The 23,399-nt window shown below is 25.3% G+C and overlaps 1 protein-coding gene across 2 annotated transcripts in view; it reads left to right on the forward strand.

Moving 5' to 3' along the window:
* The first annotated feature begins 4,088 nt into the window (after positions 1 to 4,088).
* The window catches only part of LOC136981392 (T-cell leukemia homeobox protein 3-like), a 29,177-nt gene continuing 9,866 nt past the window's right edge, over positions 4,089 to 23,399 (forward strand). The window contains exons 1-2 of one of the 2 annotated variants that reach the window (XM_067277709.1): positions 4,089 to 4,669; positions 14,614 to 14,866. In XM_067277709.1, the coding sequence (XP_067133810.1) occupies positions 4,198 to 4,669; positions 14,614 to 14,866 (725 nt within the window). In that variant the 5' untranslated portion in view covers positions 4,089 to 4,197. The remainder of the gene's footprint in view (positions 4,670 to 14,613; positions 14,867 to 23,399) is intronic. The other variant, XM_067277714.1, reaches the window with a different exon arrangement.

Consider the following 23,399-nt stretch of genomic DNA (forward strand, 5'->3'; position numbering starts at 1 on the left):
AAAAAAATTACGTTTTAGTTTAGGGAATTTATTAATAAGACTTTTTAATTTTATAGGTATATAATTTAGAAAATAGTTTTTACAGTGATGCTAATTTTAATTAATTTAACGAAAATGTTTTTCTGGAAACATTAAGATTTTTTGTTGTTGATGTTGTTGTTTTTTGGTTCGTTTCATATTTTTTAAGGTAAGAAATAGCTAAATAAATATTTTAGTTTTTAAAATCTGTTTATCAATAATATATTTTTAGTCAAGTCACACAATTTTCTAATTATTAAAAGTTCCAGATGTTAGATTTTAGATTTTAATTTTCGTTTAAAAAAATAATTTAAAAAACCTTTTTATTTCAGTACAAACAGTGAATAATCTGAAATTTAAACGAATAAATTAATTTAAAATTATTATAAAAACTTTCGAAAGCTGAATTTATAACTTTAAAATTAACCGAAAAATTATTCTACGAAGCAATAAATAATGAAACATATAATTATAAGCGATTAATAAACTGCCCGGAGCATCAACGAAAATCATATATGTCAATTAAACTTTAAAAAAAGTATATTTCATAATATATTTAAAGAAAAAAAATTAGAAAGGTATCAAATCATAGAGTTAAAGAGTTTTGGCATTAGAGGTAGTGAATTGGAAAAACGATTCTTTTAACGATAACATTATTTTTTCCATTAATGACAGCAGTTATCTGATGCATCCGTAAACTTGTCATGTCCTTCGATGCTCATACTAGTTGGAATCATCAAGAGAGATGTATGAAGACGAAACAATCATTAATTTGATTCAGACACAAACAAATGGCCAAGGGGCTCGCTCCCTAGATAAATGCGCTAAAATAGAGTGATGAGAACTAATTGAGGACATGTTGTAACTGTTACATCAGGATGAGAATAATAAGAAGAAACAAATCTTCATTCTATAAAGTCTCATAGATTTATGAGATGTTAAGGAATTTAAATGGAGTGTTTTATAAATTCTATCGAATTTACAACAATTATAATTTGATAATTATAATATATTAATATATATTTTAAAAAAATTTCACGAGAAAAAAATAAAAATAATAATAAAATAAGAGAAATTGGAAGAAAAAGCCAATTTATAACTTGCCTAGATCTAAACTGCTCAACCAAAGTGTTAAGTGAACGACTTTCAACCAGAGGGCGGGACTGTTCCAGTCTTGATCACGCTACTCCCTAGTGACATTGCAACAAAATTAATTCACGCCCTTTAATCTGTCCCCAAATCCTGTGCACTTCTCAGTCACTTAGATAATATTAATGGAAAATAATCGAAATATTCAGTTTTGATCGAGTATTAAAAGCACTTTCTTTATATCGATATATATAAATAATTGGTCTATCACCTTTGTAATTTTTTAAACTTAAGTTACTGACTTGTGATATTTTTATATAATCGATTAATAGAACGATTTGGAAATGATCATTTTTTATATAGTATAAGCGATCAAATGCCATTATATTATAGGAAACGCAATCAAAAAAATTTTTTTTTTATCTTAAAAATTAAGAAAATTGATTTACTTTTTATTGTATGGACTCCTGAAAGATTTTAAAAAGTCAATTTTCTTTTTAATTTTATATAATAATCTGTATACATTTTAAATAAGTTAAATAAAATAGACAACCTTAAACGAAAGAACATCATCTTACATTATTAGATGATAACGAGACGAAGTGAATGAATACTCTTTGACTCGTTTATTATCTCATAATGTATAGAAAATAACAGATAAATGCAACTTTTTCATTAAAGTGTCTAAATATTAATTGTAAATTGTTGTAATGTTGTACTTGATTTTAAAAAATAAAATAAAATGAAATAAAAATTACATGTTCATTTTTCTCTTTAGTGATTAAACCTACACAAGCCGCACCTAACAAAATTCGAGATCCATTTTAGGCACTCCTCTTCGAAGCAATAGCCTAAAATCCACCTCTTACTTCACATAAAAAAAATGAAAAATTAGAATATATAGGCTAATCTTTTTAAAATGAATTTACATTAAAATTGATTCGATAATGGATTCAAAAGTTAATTACCCAATTTTTCCATTATTTTCATATAGGGCCTACAATAGAGAGAACAGTTAACAAATCTTACGCGTAACTTTCCCTATTTAATCGCTTGCTAAAAACTTATCTCATTTAAGCAAGATTTTTTAAAGATAAAAAAAGTAAATTAATTAATATATAAATAATAAAAATTAGCATGTCGTTCGAATCGATGATTTATGTACAAACACGCAACATATACTTGCTTAAATATAAACATTACACATTTACACAACAAACAATAAAAAGTAAATAACATAAATAATAAAAAATAACACTAAAAACCATTAAATCTCGTAGAAGCTCATAAATCCTAAAAATCTCCGAAGCAAATACAAAAATCATCAAAGCACGACACAATATTAACTGCTGTTTTCACGAGAGGTAGATAATGTTTGTACACCGAGTTGTCGCCACATGAAACGTCGAAAAGTCCTATCGTGCCCCATTATAAGCCACGTGCAGCACGTGTCGTGATGGAGAAGCACCATCTGGATCCTCCCGCCTCCACCTGGTTGTTGGATTAGGGATGAAACAAAGCATGACAGTTTTGGGTGAACGGCGTACTCTACCAATAACGATGACACTAATTGCTTCTTTGAGTACCTGATCAACATTTAAACAGTAACTTCGTCATTATTAACCCTTAAAGTGCATTCTATAAATTATCTAAGCAATTGCAATTCACGTTTTAAATTTTAAAATAAAGCTATTTATTTTTATTCTCCTTGCAATCTATAAATTTTTCTTTACTGGAACACATCTAGTACCGAACCAATTAATTTTTTAAAAACTTTACATGAACAATATTTTACTCCTGCACTTATCTAATTTTAAAAAATTAATAACTAAAGCTATTTACAAAATTCTAAAATATGTAAGCCCTATTAAAAGATTGTATAATATGTTTTTTGCTCTTACTAAAACAATAGTTAGGATAAAGTACTATCTTATAATTCGTTCCGCTCATCTTTTAATAATTTATGATAGTTGAAATGTAAATTTACGTCAGCAAAGCAGGACGACAGTTTGAAATCTTTCAACAATTTTTAGTCGTACATTCTCAAATATTTATAAGAAATGGAAGTTGATGGATGAGAAGAGTTGACTAGAAAAAGGATATTTTTCTTGATTCATCTCTCGAATCTAAATTTCCGATTTTTTATAATAATTCCCTTATTAATTATGATTATTATATAACAAAAATCAATATTAATTAATGTAGAGTTTTTTAGTAAGAGCAATTCTTAATAAATGAAAATAGTTAATTTTTTATTCTTAAAACTAGATTTTTTTCTTAAACTTAAAATTTCTTAAAGTATGATATTAGTGATATTAATACGGCTTATTTTATATCTTAACTAAAAAAGTAAGTTATTTATATAAATAATAAATAAACATCGATTATATTTTTTGCTTTTAACCAATTAAGATAAATAGAAAAGTTGAGACCAACAATAAAAAATGTCTTATTATAAAAATAAATTTAAAAATATAAATTGATTTATAAAATTATTAATTAAAAGTTAAACTACATTCTTACATTCTACAAACATTATAAAAAAATTATTTATTTACAAGAAAAATGAAATAAACAAACAAATTAACTTTAAAACGCTGATGATTAATTTTCATTTTATTTTCCTGACAAATTCCGACCTACCTACCTAGATTAAGAGGAACCGATTATCTTTTCCCTTAACCTAAGTGTGAGTAGCCGCAGGAAAAAGTAAGAAAAAAGAAAAAGGAGACAAACAAATTTGTCGTAGTCACTTCATGACCAGTTTCGATGCCACGTTATACAAGTAAAGACGGTTCTTTCCTTATTGTAATAATCAATTGAGTAAAGCCAACGAATTCTCGGTATTCCCGCTGTACAATCACAATTTTGGGCGGAGTCAACTACTTCCTCCGTAATTGCTTACCGGATCCAGTTCAGTCGGTGTCATCCAATAGCAGCAAAGATCCGTCAGATCTATCCCAAAGCAACGGAGAGGTTCGGCAAGTCAGGTTGTTCGGCCTGTAGACGGGATTATATTACGCCACTTTGTTTTTGTCGCAAGTGTAGGAAGTTCTGGTGTGTCCTTTCGGAGATGTTGGACCACTGACGATGGACGAAACTGTTGAACAGAGACCCGTGTCGGCGTCGAGTCTCGATCTGACTGGTAGTAAGTCGCCCGACGGCACTTCTTCACCTTCTTCGCCTCAACAATGTTCGAAACCTAAGCTTTCTTTTAGCATTAGTAGATTATTAGGTAAAGACAGAGACGATAAGAAGGATGATTCTTCGTCTTCTTCGTTTGACGATTCGTGTACTCAATGTGAAACGTATAGGGGTGGTTGTTACGGGGGTCTTTCGCCTCCTATCACTACTAGCACCTCTTCTCCAGTTACTAGATTGGGACAAACGTACTTGGGGGACAAGTTTGTATTAAATGCGACCACCTACGATCCTCTTCAAGGTGGTGGAAATGGGACTGTCATTCGCGTGCCGGCCCACAGGCCTACTCCATTATCGTACGCTTCGGCTTTTCCATGGATGGGCCACGCTACTCAAGGTCTGGTAAAGGATAGAGTTCCAGGTAAGTCTAATTTTTCAAGATAATTTAAGTCAAATTTATTCTAAATATATAAGATTTTCGTAAATTTTCTCATATTAACTTTCAACAGGGTAATATTTTCATTTTCTGCATATCTTAACTAATCGGATCTAATTTAGACCTATAGGTGTAACTTGATAGGGTCCCTGATAGAATTTTGATTTATAGAATTTTTCCCGAAATGTTGATGCAATAAAATTATCAATTAGCATTTAAAAACGATTACAATGATGAATATTAGAGTCGCATTTTTTTCTGTTTAATTAAAGCTAAATCAACTCATCCTTACGCAAAACACGATGTATATTAATCCTAATAGCAAATTAAGAGAGAGAAATGAAGTGTAGGCGTTTAATTTCCCGAACTTAGGTCCTATTAAAAAAAGCACCATTCACTTAAAGGTGCTAAATATATTTTAATTACCAGCTTGAATACAATTAACATATCTTTGCCAGCAATTAAAAAAATAATATGAATTAATTTTCTCTTTAGTATGAAAAATATCCTCATTTTCAACAACAAAATACTTAAATCTTTATCAGCTAATTAACTTATAATAATTATTATCGATAATAATTTTGTTAAGAAGAAACTTTCGCTTAATTTTCAATTCTAATTTACATTAAAGATACATAAAATTAGAAATTAAATACTTATGTAACTCATAATTCCCCTTGATGTAAAACCTTTTAGTTTATTTTTTATAAGCTTAATTCATAATTATAGACAAAATATATGATTGAAGACTTATAAAGTAGCTTTATGTAGAATAAATCAAGTATAAAATATAGCCTATATTTTAAACAATACTTTAAATGGTTTATATTTTGTTTAAAATATTTAAATTTAAATTATAAAAGTATTAAATAATAGAAGAGATTAATATTAATTAATCTTATAAAAATTAGAGAAAGAATATTGAGTTTTAAATGTGTTAGACTATATAAATATTAAATTATTTGTAAACATTTTTACAAAACATTTACATTTTAGTTCATGTTTAAGCATATATTACGCGTATTTACTGTATATTCTCTTTTTAGTCGAACAGTTTTAAAGAACTTCAATAAAGCTTTTAAAGGTTTTATATCTTAAAGAGTTGAGAAAGAACCATTAAAAGATAATGTATATATAATATTTTTCTTAAAAAGTCAAAATTTTGAAGATATAAATGAAGAAAATCTTTAAAAAATTGCTTTAATTATTAGCCAAATTACATATCGATTATAAAAATAATATTCTAAGACGTTTTTATTAATTAATTTATAATAAATCGCATCTTTTAAATATAAAAAAAATTAATAATGGGTAAACATATTTATGTTAATTGTTATTAATTTGTTAAGGATTTAATCTATAATCTTATCATTTCAGCATTAAAATTATTTAAGAAACTATTAAGAATATTTTTGTTCAAATATTGACTGCAGACAAGTTGGCCTTAGCTTTAGAAGATGCCTATTTAGCTGGGAGGGAGAATGTTTGAATAATCGATTCACTAACGGATAAAATAAAATATAACAGATACCTGTGGTGACACTAACAACACCATTTGCTAAAGTAAATCTTCTTGGATAAGATATGCTTCTACACCCCTCCGAGTATTTGCTTGTAAAAGCATCTCTTGTAAATTTTAGATAAGAAATTATACAAAAACACAAATCTGTAAATGCGAATGCATTTTTTATAAATGCTTATACAATTATTCTAGGGATGCCTACGAGTTTCGTGACAAATTTGTATGTTTTAAACATGTTATTTATATACATTTTTCCTTCGTAATAATATTTTCTTTTCAGATTTCATTAAAATTTCTCAATATTTAGCTTTAAAAAATAGTCATTGCACAGTCTAAAATATTTAAACGTTCAAGTATTAATGCCTGAAAATCTCAGATTTAAATCTAAAATTTTTGAAATAAATCATCTTTTTTGAAGAAGCAATTATATTGTAATATCGGAAAAAATATTATATAAATAATATTAAAAATATTTTCTTTAGTTTATCCAAAAGAAACTAAGAATTTTTCTTATAACAAAATAGTCTACATAAAGTAAGCTTCTTACTGGTTAAATATTACTCTACAAATATCTAAAAGCTTTTATAAATAAACCTTATATATTATTAATTATTAATTAAATATCAAATTTCATATATTTTTACATTTATTAATACTAAAATTGAAGAATTAATTTCTAAATAAATTTCTAGATAATAGATGTTCAAATTGGATTTTAAAAAATCGTCTTAGATTCGTTTTATCTAAGATTCTATATTTTTACACTACATTTTAGCTGATTTTTTACTACTTTTTTTATTTAGATATCGATCAAAAAAATTAATGCCGAACAATCTCGTGAAACTTCACCTAAAACACTAAAAAAATACGTGATTAATGTCTTCCCATCATCACTCTTAATCCACTTTCTCAACACGTAATGATTTCTCGTGCTCTCTTGCTGTCTCGGCGGCAAAATATTTTTCTAAATAAAGAAGAAATTAGTTTATATTTTATACCAATAAATTTTATAAAATCAATTTTTATATTAAAATCAATATAATTATAAATCATGTTTCAAATTCTTTATATCTATTAGCCTGACTAGCATTGAATTCGATTCAGAAATCATGACGATTATTTAAATATGAATTATTATTTTTTATTATTTAAATTAATAAAATATTTATTACAATAAACAAGAAAAAAGTTTTAATTTATGCAATATACAATTCAATTAGTGTACTACTGTTCTAATTCTAATAAATTTCAACCACACCTAGTCGACCTGCTAAAAAACGCTTACAAATTATGAAAATTATATTATTTTAAAACATGTTTTTATAATTAATAATAACTTATCTGAATATAATAAAAGTTTTAAAAAATTATTTTAAAAAAATTATATAGATTTGTTATTATGGACCGGATACAAAACTTAAAATTTCTTAATAAAACAAGTAGAATTTAACCTATATTTTTATAAAATTATATATGATTTTTTTAAAAAAATTAATATAAATAATTATAAAAACACCTTATTTACCTATTATCTATATTTTAATTTATATTAATAATTATATAAAATACTCGTAATTAAACTGAAACAGGTCTTCTTAATTACATATTTTAATCTAGTTTCAAATCGTAAATTATATTTAAAAAAACTTGAAAATTATTTTTAAAAATGTGTAAATCCTACATTTTAAATCAGATATTTTGACGATTATCATTAGAATTAAAGTGTAAAAAATGAAGAATGCTTAATAAGTTAATAAAATGTTTTTGATCCGTTCGTATAGTCTTTATTATATCCTATTTTATGTTGTAATTATAGTTTTTTTTTACAATTAATTTACAAGATTTACATTATTGTATTGAGCAGTAGAGAAAATTGAAGTAAGTGGCGAATCGCTGCATAATACAGACCCCATAATCGATTGGCCATACCATATACAATTTTGATGTTTACGAGAGTTTGGATGCATCAGAAGTTTATTACTCTACTACACCATTATATATTACAGTCTTTTTATATCGGCAACGATCAGCGAAAGAAGCTCTGAGTTATTTTGCATTGACTGCAACCATCCACTTTCTTTGCATTTAAGTGGTTCATCTAACAGAATGGTAGCACGTAAAATATTACCGAATTGCTGAATGTGATAAAATATTGGCGTTGGAAATGCAGAGTAACCGTTATTTTTCTTAAACACATCGTTTATTTCACACCAGATGAAGAATCATGAGACATATATGGGAAGTTGATTTCCTTTTGAAGAACCATGTTATACGATCTGATGAGAAACAGATTCGCAATACTGCGCTCCTACGTCGCTTCTTTCTACTTCACATATCCCATTCAACGAATGATGGATGTGCTGTTCGTTTTTCTTTTTGCCTCCTTACAAAATTTCTAAGATATTCTATACATATTTTTTTATTCTTAGCGTTGCCTGGATGTTTCTTTTACTGATTGATCTTTAGATGAGATATTTTAAATGGCTTCCAATTGGAAATCTGTATAAAGTCAATCTATATAAAATCTATATTGAATTCGGCTTTTGATGCAAAATTCGAAAAATTATGTAAGCTTGAAAATATTTTTCTCTATTTTTTTCTTAATATATACATAAAAATGAAAATTGTTTAATGGGTAGATCTATATCTTAATAACATAACCTGATAATCTGTTTTACTTTATACTATCTGCTTTTTGATGCCTGTTTCTAGACATAATGGTTATTTCTAAGATTTTTTTCTAAGTTTATCCTTCTATTTAAACCTTTATGATGGAGAAATTTATTTTATTTTATACCCAGATTTAAATTATTCATCTGTCTCTTGCTACTAATAGTTCTGTAGATTATTTTGTAAGTTAATTGCAGTTAAACTAAAGCTATAACAACGAAAGTCAAGCAGATGTTTTTGTGCTTTTTATTTTATCGTTATTGTCATTTTACGCATGAGCTTCCGTGAGGAACAAAATTTTATTGGTAATAATTAAAAATTATACTATTTGAAATTCAAGAATTTTTCACCCGTCGATGGCTGTTTACATTTCATTATTGCTTCATTTTCTGGCTGTTCTCGTTGATTAAGTTACATTTAATTTATTTTCTTTCGTGTTAAAAATTCCTAAAGATAATATTCTAATAAAGAAATAATAAAAGTAAAAAAGGTGATTTCGATAATTAAAAGGTTACAGACTACGATATTTAATTGAGTTCTTCGTGGATAATTAGTTTCATTATGATTCTTATAAGCGCAAGTCTAAGTCTTTGAACATAATTAAAGATATTTATAAAAGGATTTTTTCATGTAAAGGCGATTTGTAAAATTTTTATTTTTTAAAATATTTTAATAAATTTGATTACACTTTACTTAAATACCATTAAAGTTTAAAATATAATTTTAATTTCGGACGTTTTTAAATAATTAAACGTAAACGGAACGTTAAATATCAGAAAAAAAAAATTAGAATAATAATTTAAAAACTGAATAATTAATAACTTTAAAACTAATTAAATAAATATTTAAAATTTAACTGCAACTCATCGATTTAAATTTTGATTTAAATATTTAATATTGGAATAGAGAATTTAAGTTTTTGATTTCGTAATTTTTCATTAAAAAATAAAGTATTATTTATTTTGTCTTTTAACTATTTGGTGAAAAATTATCAAAAATCATAAATAAATTAAAGAAAATTATTAAGAACATCTTCAAAGGTCCATAAAATACATTTTAATCTAAGATATTTTGAAATTCATTATATTCAGTCGAATCCTATATATAATTTTATTATCTTTGACGTAAATAAAAAGGAAATTTAAGGTTATTAAATAAAAATATTTATTAGTTAATTTTTTTCAAATATATCGTATATTTTACGATTTACAATAGACATTTTAACAAAGACAGTCGACGCCATTTAATTGAGAGTTAGAAAATAGAAAATGCAGTTTTTGGACTTCACATGGTCAATAACCCACAATAAGTATCTTTAAGCTCAATCTTTAGACGATTTGATTCGCTCTATTGGACAACAAAATTGTTTTAGATTTATTGTTTTACAAACAACCAATTATTCAAGGACTGATATTCTAGTAATTCTTTTTTTTTTCCTTTGAGCCTATTATTATAGTAATATTTGATGAAAAATAGTTATTTACAATAGCTTTTTATTAAGGTCTTAATATGTAAAAATTTTTCAAGGCAATTTCAACGGAATCTCGTTTATTGTTGTGTGTATACACTGAATAAGCATGAGTTTGGTTTTCGCAGATAACCTTATAATAGGGACTTATCTAAGAAAAGGCTAAAGTTGAGATTTTACAACATCTCATAACTGTGACCTTGTGGGACAATGAGTACATTGTCTCGTGACAAACACGAGAAGGGGATTTATATGCCTCTGGGTCCATCGGATGGTTTTGTAGAGGCCCTACTATTGCTAAGGTATTAATTTACCACCAAACCTCTGTAAATGGGTCTTTTACTTTCTCATTGATCATAAATTAATTGTTGAATTATTTCCTGGTATGGACATAATTAATTTTCTTGCTTGATTGTGGAGATTTATTATGAACGAATCTATATTAATTCTATCCAGTACCTGTAGAATTGATACAGATGAGAGCAATGCTAAACGAAATGTTTTTGTTGGTTTATCTTAAAGACAACGAATTAATAAAGGTTAAAAGATTAACAATGAATATAATCTATGCTTATTTAGAATAATGTTTTCATAAATTTTAACACGATGTATGCCAAGATAAGTTTAAAAAGCTTTAATTTTGCTGTACAAATGCTTGAAATTATTCTATATAGAAATAATAATCCTTTTATATAATAAACGAATTAAAGAAGCGTTAAATATATTGTAGCAATTCTTAAACAAGAAAAATATTCCTTATAAATGAATCAGATATTAAATTTATATAACTATTTATCTATATATTATTGATAATATTACTTTCCACGAAAAAATTAGTTTTATACTTAATAATTTCTTAGTAAAATATTTTAAAATATTTTATTTGTTGCTTTCGTTTAATGGTGAATTTAATTTTTATTTAATTAATTAATTATATTTTATTAAATTATATTTAAAATTCTTAAAAAGCTAAACGATAAAAGCAATAATCAAATGTGAGATAATTTGTTTTTGTTTAAATTAAAAAAATTCTATACAAGATTTAATATCTATAAAATTCTTCATCGTCTATCAGTTATTTAAATTAAATAAATGTTTTTTTAATAAATTAATTTTTTTAGTTCATTTATTTAAATTTTATCAGTTTTATCTATTTTATGTAAGCTTAAAGGTTTATAACTGAATACATTCGAAGATAAATTAAACAACATTATCTTTAAACAATCTAATAATTAAAATTCAATTGAATTCAGTTATTGATTAATCGCTAAATAATATAATTTTTTAAAAATTTAAATTAATATGTATAAAAAATAAAAAATCGAATCAATCGTGAGAATTTAAAAAAGAAAAAAAAAAAACCTAAATAGATCCTTCATTTATGAAAATGAAAATCGGGGTGAAAATATTTAACATATTCAATAAGTGGTCCTTTTAGAAACCGGACATGTTTTTCTACTTGAAAGAGCATTGAATTATTCACCTGACATTCTATTTAAACGGTTACATAGATTCTTTACTTTGGGGGTTGAGCCAAAACGAGATTGACCATGACATTATTGTTCATACAGTCAAAATCAATAGGGCCTATAAGTCTCTCAAGAATTCATTCAGCTTCAGGCTATGCGATATTTTTTTTTCATTTATTTATTTTTTTAATACAGAACTGTCCTATTTCTCACCTTATTTATCCTTCGATCTATCTTATTGTCTATCTTGACACCATCGGTGCCAAGTATTCTTAATTAGATGTTAGCATGATAGCCGTTTAGAAATGAGGTCACTATTTTTCCATATTTATGAAATTTTGAAAACCTATAATTAATGTTTTGAAGGTTTATTAAAATTATTTTAAATAGTTCAATGTTAAATTTTGTTCTTCTTTATATCATTGTTTTAAATAGCCGAAAGTTTAACGATCTGTAAACCATAAACAATAATATAAAAGAAAAATATTCAATGGTCTGTAACTTGAATGATAAAATTTCACTATTAATTTTAACGCTAAATAATTGAATTTAACATATATTTTAACATTTTATTTACAATTATTTCCTAATTTTTAAGAAATATTTAAGATGCTAACCGTAACCTATATTATTCAATATAAATCTGTTATAACTTTTATATATCTGTTATAGAAATATATTATAATGGATCAATGTAACGGAGAAATCTTTTAGATTTGAATTACAATAACAGTTTAATTTTAGAAAAAGATTAAAATGATAAAATTTATTGTTTCTACAAAAATATAAAGTTCACAACAGTTTAGATAAGGTAGCCGTTAATTAGTTTATAAAGAATTATTGTTCATATTTTACTATTGAATTCTTTATAGAAAGTGTTACTTTATTCACAATAATAGAAAGATCATTTATAATAAATTTACTTTTAAAAAAGTATAAATCTTATTATATATTTACAACTTAGGCCTATATTTCAATTTTTAAAGCTATTCACTGATAAATTTTTGTAAAAATAACTGTTTAATTTTTTTAATTATAAGCCCAAAGTATGTTCTAAAAATTCAAGAAATATTAAAATATAACTAAAAAAATTTTCCGTTATACTGCTCTATGCTAATGTATTCCTTACAGTCATACAAGTTATAATAGATCTAATTAAGAGTATAACGTAAAGAAAAATTGTAAATAAAACATTAAATATATATTAACTAAAAAATCTCCATTAAATTATAGGCCTTTGAGAATTTTTATGACACTATTGTTTATAATTTAAATATATTTAAACTTAATTTAAAAATGTACTGTACATTAAAGCAGAAACTATTTAATTTAAATGGTTATTCAATTAAGGGTGTAAAAACAATGATAATTTTTCTAATAGAACATATTATTATTCATTGCGAAATTCATGATTTAAAAACATTGAAAAAATATATAAAAATATACGTCTACATATTAATTTATTGAGTTGCTTTAGAACGAAAAGCTTGAGATTGTTTAAGAGTGAGATTATAACAGGCCTAAGTGTTATAGAATAGCTAAATAAAAAATTATGTAGAAAGAATTAAAACGGTCATCAAATATTCAATTCTAAGACAGTAGAAAATGTATATTTGATGTAGATAACTCTAGAAAACTTAAATTTAGCGTATGTTAATATCTAGAAAATTAGTGAAAGTTATTGTTGAAATCTTATTTGTCACTATAACAGAATAACCTACAACAACACATTTTTCTTAACAGTACTCTCATGAAATGATATTTATGCTGTAAATTTGTTATTATTTTTTTAATTATAATAATTTTTATAAAAATAGCTTAATAATAATCCTAAAAATCATAATTTAAATTATGAAATTAAGTATAAAGTAATATTTTATTATTATTTTTAGCAAATTCTTAGATTTCTATCTCTTAACATTTATCGTAATCTTAACTTAGTTTTATCTATTTTATTTGTATTAAAAATCAAACATAAAATGAATTTCATAAAAATTCTTAAAGAGATTTATTTAAAATTCGAGTTAGAATATAACTAATTTTGATTTATTTTCATCTAAACCTAACTTGTTTATATAGAAGCCTACAGTATAGATTTTGATAAGTTGTATTGAATCTTTCTTCAGGTCTTTCTAATTGCATTAATATGTAAATGAATTCTAGCCGCAACGAATATTCATTGTTTATCTATTTTGCATATCTATTGAATATAGTAGCCTAGACTCGGAACATAGATTTTCCTTCTGTAATGATAATGTATAGAGTTGCATTAATATTATATCTTTCGATCTTTTTATCTCGGTTTATATCCTGTGTAATGTTTATTTAGTTACAAATTATAGGTTTGTTTGTTTCTTGGTTGTTTCTTTGTTCTAAAACTCAATTGTTTCTATTTATATAATTAAAATATTTTCAATCTGAAGTCTTGATTTGGCTTGTCAGTTAAAGAGTAAGCTTTATTTTTACTGTTTTTTTATGAATTGTGAGCTGCTTTGCCAAGTTTTTAAAGTGGTATAGATGAAAGTATATTGTTTCTAAAGAATAAAATGAATAATTTTAATATAAATATCCCAACTTCTTTAGCATAATAAACATTTATACTATCATAATAACGGGTTAAGATAAATTGATAATGAGAATGAAAGAGCTACATAAAGCGGGAAGATATTAGATCTGTTAGTTTTGAAGTGCAAAAAAATTAGTAGATATAATACTTAAGATTTATATTTATATATTTATAATTTTAATATAAAATTATATTATTTTATTTTATTAAAACTATCCAATAACATTCTCGCAGTTCCGTTTTCTTTACCTACAGCTCTTCCACCCGTCGCTCCCAGAAGGATCGGGCATCCTTACCAAAACAGGACACCTCCCAAAAGAAAGAAACCCAGAACGTCGTTCACAAGAATGCAAATATGCGAATTGGAGAAACGTTTTCATAAACAGAAATATTTAGCATCTGCAGAAAGAGCAGCTTTAGCGAAACAGCTAAAAATGACAGATGCTCAGGTTAAGACGTGGTTCCAAAATAGAAGAACGAAATGGAGGTTAGTATTATCTTAAAATAATTTACTTTTTTGCTTTAATTTTAAGTAGAGAATATCTTTTTAAGATTTAAAAATAGAATAAATTAAATCAATATACGGAAAGTTTATTTCATGGGATTTAAATGGATTTTATACGTTGCTCTCTTATACAATTCTAATACCGTAGAACGTATTGCGTGCAGGCTATTCTAGATTAATTAAATGTTACTTTAAATTTTCATTTTATCGGATTAAACCAAAATTTTAAGATAACCAAAATTATGCTAAAAGTGTTTAATTATTCTATAAAATAAAACAAAACAATTAAGAACTGAAATAAGTCAATTACATTTTGAATCCGAAAGGAAAATCAAATTACAGTAAAGAGTATTGCAGTTTCTAAGTTTATCAAAGCTAAATAAAATAAGTTGATGAAAGATCACCTCTTACTGGATTATATCTTTAAATCAGAAATGTTTCCAATCGAATGTAAGTTTACAAGTTGTGTTTGTCAGAAACGATAGTAATGCTGTCCACAAACACAAACTGTCTTTTCTCCGATGTCTACAAAACATTATTAGTGTTGGACATGTGATAAGAAACATGAGATGATAGCTCATCTTGCTGTATTTACGGAGAAAAATAATAAATTAACCTATCATATAGCTTATTCCTATAATAAGTAAGATAAATACATAGATAATCTATAATGATAAATTTCTGTTATTTTCACTACATATTTTTAGATTACTTTTGAATTATTTGAGTTAGAAATTTAGATAGATCGTAGCCTAATGTATATGTATTGTACAATTTAAAAAGTTTTAAGTTTAAAAACTGTCTGAAAATAAATTATTATAAATTAAATTATATAATATACCTAGTTTTAAATTTAGGCCTATATAAAACTACTATAAACAGAGCAAAGCGATTTATTAAAATCTAATTTTCCCGTAAATTACATTTTAAATAAGATAAAACAAATTTAGATCTATTTTCCTAAAGATTTATATTCTAAATTGTGTATTTTAATATTTATAAATGTATAATTAGCCGTTATTTTCCGTATATTCCATTCCGTCCGAAGGTTTTTGGCACATAAGAAAAATAGTCTAATCCTTTCATAATTCATAAAACAGACTTTTGTTTTCGTTAAGTATTACAAATTTATTATACGTGAAATGTTTTGTGGTTGTAGGAAGAGATTTAAGAGCTACATTCTAATTAATAAAATCCTTTAGATTTATACGGGACTTAACAATGTTTTAGTGCATTGGGTCTCGTTGAGTCGGCTTATAATTAATTAATATGCTCATCTGGACGTTGATTAGTGGCTTGTAATTAATAAGATGTAACACATATTAGCGGCAACCTATGTTAGTCATAAACATTGCCTAATTATATCGTGTCTAGCAATACTAGCTTCAACCTGATATCATCCGCGGCATTGAACCCATGCTGTTCATTTCTGTGCTTTCTAAATGCATCAAAGTTAAATTTTTTAAAGGTTTTTCGTTATTTTTTATTTAAATTTTTAATTTTGGAAAGCATTTGCTAGGTGAAAAGTTAATTTTTAGAGTTGTCTGGGGATCAGCGATGTTAATAAGAGCAAAACGATTTAGAGTTCTCTTGATGCGTAACATTTAAATGTTTTGATTTTGTGACAAGTTCTAGTTTTAGATATGAATTAATATATCTTCATATATATTATTCAGATTGAACTTTTTAAATCCAGCTTATTACTGGACTGAAAAGGCGTAGATTTATCTTAATTACATGAAAACGTTTGCTCAGATCGAACTTATAGGCCTGTTAATGTATAACTTACAAATTAAAATTTATTATTATTTTATTATTTTGAATCATTTAAATTCTACCCACGATGCTTTTAAAATTTAAATAGATTCTAACATTTTCTTACTTTTATGTTTAAAGTTATAAAACAACTCAAATAGATCTTTATAGGCCTAAAACTAATCAGCAATCAGCGATCGTTTCAAAGAAAAATAATTTAATAAAGCTTTTAACAATAAATTAAAATACATTATTATTTTATATCTAAGCATTTTAAAAATACATTCAAAATATTTAGAAATTTATAACAATATTTTTAAAGATTTTTGATATACTAAATCGTTCATTTTTAAGATAACGCGCTTTAAGATTAAAATTATTTTATTAAAAAAATTAAAAGAAGGAATATAAAATAAATGATTTAAGTAGGTCTATAATCTTGAATTTGTTCGACATTTATTCTAAATCTAATAAAACTAAATACAGGAATTAAACTCAGCCTAACATAAAATTTTCTATAGCTGACATAGACCTATTAAATATTTAAAACTTTATTAATAAACTATTAAAAATAAAGCCTACAGGCCTATTACGAGATGAAATTATAATTTTCAAATCTAGTCACGTCTAAATTAATATACTTATCTAAAAATATTCTTTTGTAAATTAAAAAAAAAAGTGAAGAAACGAGGCAGGAGAATTTTTTTTTTTTTAAAAGAGCAGTCACGATTTACGACGGATTCTCTCTTTATTTACTTAACATCTCCTAATAGCTATACATTTTAATATTAAATTCCGTAGGCAGAAGCATCTCACGTATCACGAAGTACTGTTTTTTTAATTATAGCTACGGCTAAGCTAATTGCTTTCACTTCTTCAACTAATGGAATAGCTCTGGGAGATTTTTGATATTCTGTCTTCCCCTCCTTAAAGTCATTTTAAATATTTATAGGCGGTTTTCGGTCAATTTAGGATCATGTGATTCGATTTGGTCTCTCCCTTACTGTCCCTATTTTCATTTTTTCCTTTCCCCTTGTAAACGTCTTCAGTGAAAAACGATCGAAAATCTGCCCTTCTTTACAACTACCTTCTATTTGGTTAAATATTTGATGTAGGGAGGGAGAAAACGGTAACCTTCTTGATCCTACATCCTCTCAGGAGATATTATTTGGTAAAAAAGCGTTAAAGTGTCCACTGGTCGTCACTTATTCCTTTATTTAGAAAGCTTACTTCTGATATTTAGTCTATAGGGAATTGCACGTGTTGTTCGCTAAGATTTATCTTGACAAATTCTACAAAACAACATTCGAAATTTTTTACGAAAAATTCTTAGCAATTTAGAAAATCTAAAGATAAAAAATTGCTAAACTCTAATCTATAAAAGTGTTTGAGATCCATTCTATAAAATTAAACGTTGGCCATTTGGATCATGTGAACAGAATTTAGTGTAGCTAACAAGTCCGAGTTTTCCTCTAAGTCTAAATATTTTTTGCCTTAACTGTAATCGAGATTTACAGTAAATAGTATTTTCTCTTTGCTACATTTGTAGATACGAAAATCTTTCTTATATCTTAAATGGATATTTAGAACTCTATTAAGTTGTAAAGTCTTAATCTTTAACAAATCGTGTGGTTTATATACGACATGCTCTTTAGAAGCTCGTTAATGATAGAACTATTAATTTAATTGTTAAAAATATTGATTATCATTTAAATTGTTGTCTACAGACTTTCTAAATGATTGTTTAAGTACTTTTTTTTTATAGGAACCTATAATAAGCAGACTTAATTTACAATTAATCTTGTTCAGACATTTCTTTATGATTATAATACTTGGAAAACAAGGCATTATTTTTATTTTTAAAAGTTTATATTCAAGTTTTGATTCGTCTAAATAGTATGAAGAATATTTTATAATTTAAAATTTTAATTTTGTCTCATTTTTATCAAAATAGCGTGCTAAAGGAGTATTATATTTATATTATTCTATGAATACGAGCATTAGACATATCACGATTTCTTCATTTTAAACAATTGTTTTTAAATATAATTAAGTTAATAAGGCTTAACTGAAATAATTAGCTTTTTTAATATTTTTAGAAAGGATAATTTTAAATATTTTTAAAACAAAAAAGTAATTAAGAAAACTTTTTAAATGTCATTCATTCTTAAATTTTTTATAAATGTAAATTATAAGATTTGCCTAATTTAATTAATTTTAATCAGAAATTTATTTGTAAAATTTTATATTAATATATAAAAAGACAATAAAATTAACACGTAAAAAGGCCGAGTTAATAAATTCACTCAATAAAAATCAAGGATGTGCTCTCAACTTCTTTATGTCTAAAGGCGTTGAGACCGCATCCTTGGTTTGGGTATAAAGTCACGAACTTCGAAGTTAAAAATTCGGTTCCTTTTGATGTCTGCCCACGCTAAAAATACTTGCTTCCTACCACTCCAAGAAGTACTTTAAAAATGTTTTTATGTACATATTTCGATTGGGCTAAATATCTTTTAAACTGTTGTTACGACATCACGACATTTCCATTAAAATTCTTTATATAATAAATATCATTAGCAGATTTCATTACATTTATATTATATTATTAGAAGTTTCCCCAAATGTTTCGTGTGTCATAGTTTATATTATTTATTTACCGGCTAAGATCAATCAAATACAAGAAAGTTTTTCCTTCGTATTGTCACGTTATCCATGTTATGATTCACCTTCTTGAATAAGTCAGAAATATCAAATTTTACTGATATATTCTAGCGAATTGGCGAAGTGGGAAAATATTTACTTAGTATTTTATATATTTTACTGTTTAAATTAAACATTATAGGCCTATCTAATTATCTCTGTTCGAATTTATAATATATTGTCACTAATCAAGCTCGGTTTAGCTAATGATTTATTAAGTTTGAAAGCTGTTTTTCGATATATTTTTGGAGAAAATAATGTTAAAATAGAAAATTTTTCTAAGTAGAAGGAAATAATCTCTACTTAGGCCTATTATTTTAAAGAGATGCAATACGTTTAGAGCACAAAGTAATAATAGTTCTTAGAATAGTAAGGTGTAAACATCGAAGGAAACATACAGAAGAATGATTTTCTCATCCTACATTATATTATACTACAAAAGGATTTGTATCGGATGTTAAACTGTTAGTTTTTAACACAAACCACAAGTTTCCGCAACTAGTCAATATGTCTAACACCCTTTACAATATCAATATTAAAGCTTAATACAGGTATTTACTTCGTTATCGCAGGAAACTTCTGCCTTATTTTTGATTCATGCTGTATACACTAAATTTCCACTGTATTATAGTTCAAACAGTCTAACAAACGAGGTTTAAAATAGATCTGTCTACCTTGCATTTAGGATGTTTCAAATCTGACCATCATTAAAGATACTCACAGAAATATTCTAGAATTTATGTATAATTTATTAACAAATTTATAAAATATCGCCTGATGTACAAATTAAATTTACAGTTTATTATTTTAAACTAAATTTAGACCTGTATAAAAACTGAAAAATACAGATTATACTCATAAAATGTCAAAAATTCTGAATACATTTTTAAAAATTTACTTCGTCTTTCTTAAAATAATTATAAAATAAAAGTTATTAGATTAAAGAATTTAATAATTGTGATAAATAAAAAATTTACAAGTTTAAGCCATTTTCCCCTTCAATATAATCAAATAGAATTCTAAACATAATTTTTAAAAATTAAAAAAAAAATATATATATATATTTTAATATAATGCATAAGAATAAGCATTTAAGAGTATTTTAAATATAAAATTGATTGTTCAAAATGCTGATTAATTATATATATTTATAGATTTACGTATATTCTTTGCATATTTTAATTCTCACAGGTGAGAATTTTAATAATTATAAAGCTTTTAGAAATTAGCTTTCAGAAATGCAGTTTAAGTTCTACGTGACTTACAGATTAGCTCTTTAACACTTTAAAATAACTCCTGCGATCTTATAATTGTTACTTTGGTTATCAACTAAATCACATTTAGTCCAATTACAGAAGGGATGCTACTGCTACAATAGAAATAAGCAAAGCGGAACTAATATAATCAATTTAGAGTAACTTATATTAAAAATTATTTTTATTTATATTTGAAAAGTTTATTTTATAGTCTGGCAATTTTACAATTATATCGTTTATTCTGTTCGAAATTTTTATAGTGTTATAAAAATCTTTATATATTTTTTTTCTTAATAAAAAATTTTAAAAATTTAGATATTATTTAAGTTATTAAGATCAATATTGCGTTTTATATAATGTAATTTATCATTCTTTTCGATAGATTCATCCTCAAGTAGCCATGAAAATATAATAATTCAATTAACATATTTTTTGATAAATATAACTTATTTTAACTTTTTATTAAATTAAAATTAACAAACTATTATATTTTTATCACTTTAATAGCATAAATAAATTTTTAAAATCTATTCTTTACGTTTGAAAATTAGGCCTAATAATCTTTTAAAATTACAATCACGAAAAATCGATGAGATATTTTATTTATACATTTAAATATGATTTTTAAATGAATAATACATAAAAATTTAGATATTAAATGAATTATTTAGGTCGAAATTATATTTTAGAACAATTTTTTTAAATTTATGTAAAATAATTTAATAAAAGAATTTTTATTAATGTAACTTATATTAACTTTTACAGCATAAATTCATTCAAATAAAATTAAATTTTGATTATGTTCTAAAATAGATTAAAATTAAACAATAATTCAGAATTAAAATGTAATTTATTTTTAAACCAAAATTAATAAATATGTATGTCAAATTCTTATGAAAACAAAGCAATAAATAAGAACATAAATGTATAATTAATACGTTCACATTTGACCTATTTTATTCATTTATTATCTTTAAAATTTTCAATAATAATAAATTATATATTACAAGTTTTATAAGCGTTAAATCAAAAATTACGAATACAATCGAATTGTACTTTTATCTGATATTATCCTTCAAGGTAATCTTATCGTGTATTACAACAAGGACGTATCATATAAAGCTCACCATTTGTCACGATATATTAAGTTAGAACAGATGTAAAATTTATATTTTTTCTAAGAAATTTACTTCATAAAAAAACTTCACGAAAAACTCGAATTAGTTAGAAAGAAAAAAAAAATAAGGGAGGAATTCCGAGAAAATCTTTTGTTTACATAGCCGCTCAATACTACATCATCGATACCCCGGGCTAGTTTGATACTAATCATGGCCATTACATGTCGAGACATTAATTGCTTGCAACACTCTGCCGTCTACCCCATTACAGGTTGTAAAAGTTTACGACTTCAAATTGCGCGCTTCTAACTGTTACTTTTTCCTTTCTTTCAACTTGTCATGCAACTTTTGTAGAGAGCATACGTAGCTCTTGACGCGTGTCCACTTTATCATTGTCAAATTTCCTTTCCTTTATCCTTTGTTTAGCAATATGTATAAAGATTTTTATAACGTAAATTAAATATATGTAATCAATATATTATATTGATTAATTATTCACAATTGTATAAAGTTCTAACTTGTAATTGAGAAATTTTCGAGTAAAATAATCTATAAGTTTATTATAAGATTATAGAATATATTTCTTAACTTAAATGACTTTTTTATTGCCTTTTTATTTAACTTCTTATTGCTTAACGATGCAACTATTTCTTCTATATATAAAAAAGTCTTTTAGCATAAACTACTTCAACCGCACTTCGAAATCTTTTTCTCAAAATTCACGGCAGAACAAAAGTAGATATATATATTTTCTAAAATAAAATAGCTTTAAAAACATTTTATTTTACTTCTTCGATATTAAAAACATCCTAAACATAGAAACACAGAAAGTTATTTCTACTTTTAAACCGTACTCTTCGTCAATCGAACTCTTAAGAGGTGCGATCACCCCTCTCGAATCAAGATTTATTATTTAAGAAAAATGTCATGTGACTTTATTTACGATCTAAGGATCATATTTTAGTAATGAACCCGGCTTACAAGAGTCTAACGATAAAAATTCTTACAGTTTTCCATAGTAAACATTATTTTTTGCCGAACTAAGGTATCCGCTAAGTCTATATAATTCTGATGTGTAAAGAAACAAATCCTATATTGAAATGATAAAAATTTAACTCTAAAAGATCTTTAAAGTTCAAGCGATATGCCATTTACCGCGATCTTTATTATAAGTCTAAACATTTGCAAATAGATTGCGTTAACATTAAACTTACTACCGAGTTACTGTCAAGGCTACACAGATTGCTTTGTGTGTGGCCCAGCCTTGATTCTTTACTATCAAAGCCACCGTTTATTTGATGTGTTATGTATTTATACGATTGCTAATAAGACCACCCGCATAATTTGTAGAACGATGACAGCTATTTATAAACATCAAGCCAAATATCATGTTAACTGCGATGATTTGACCAATTCTTGATGCAGAAGAGGCCTACATAATTTAGTTGATGGGAAATTAGATAAGGAAATACAGTTTAGACTAAACTATCTCATTATTTTTATTTTTCTGACGTTTAAAACATAAGAATAATTAAGCTTAAGTAAGCTAATAGTAGAACATATACTGTAATTTATTTATTTATACTGTCGAGCGTCAACTTGTTACTCTATATTGAGTAGATTCTACTCTCTTTACACGTAGATTAATATCCTTATGTAAGATATTCTAGAAAATAGAAAAGT

Source organism: Centruroides vittatus, unplaced genomic scaffold, assembly GCF_030686945.1.
Source record: "Centruroides vittatus isolate TY-2023 unplaced genomic scaffold, ASM3068694v2 contig_1168, whole genome shotgun sequence".
Lineage (NCBI taxonomy): Eukaryota > Metazoa > Arthropoda > Arachnida > Scorpiones > Buthidae > Centruroides > Centruroides vittatus.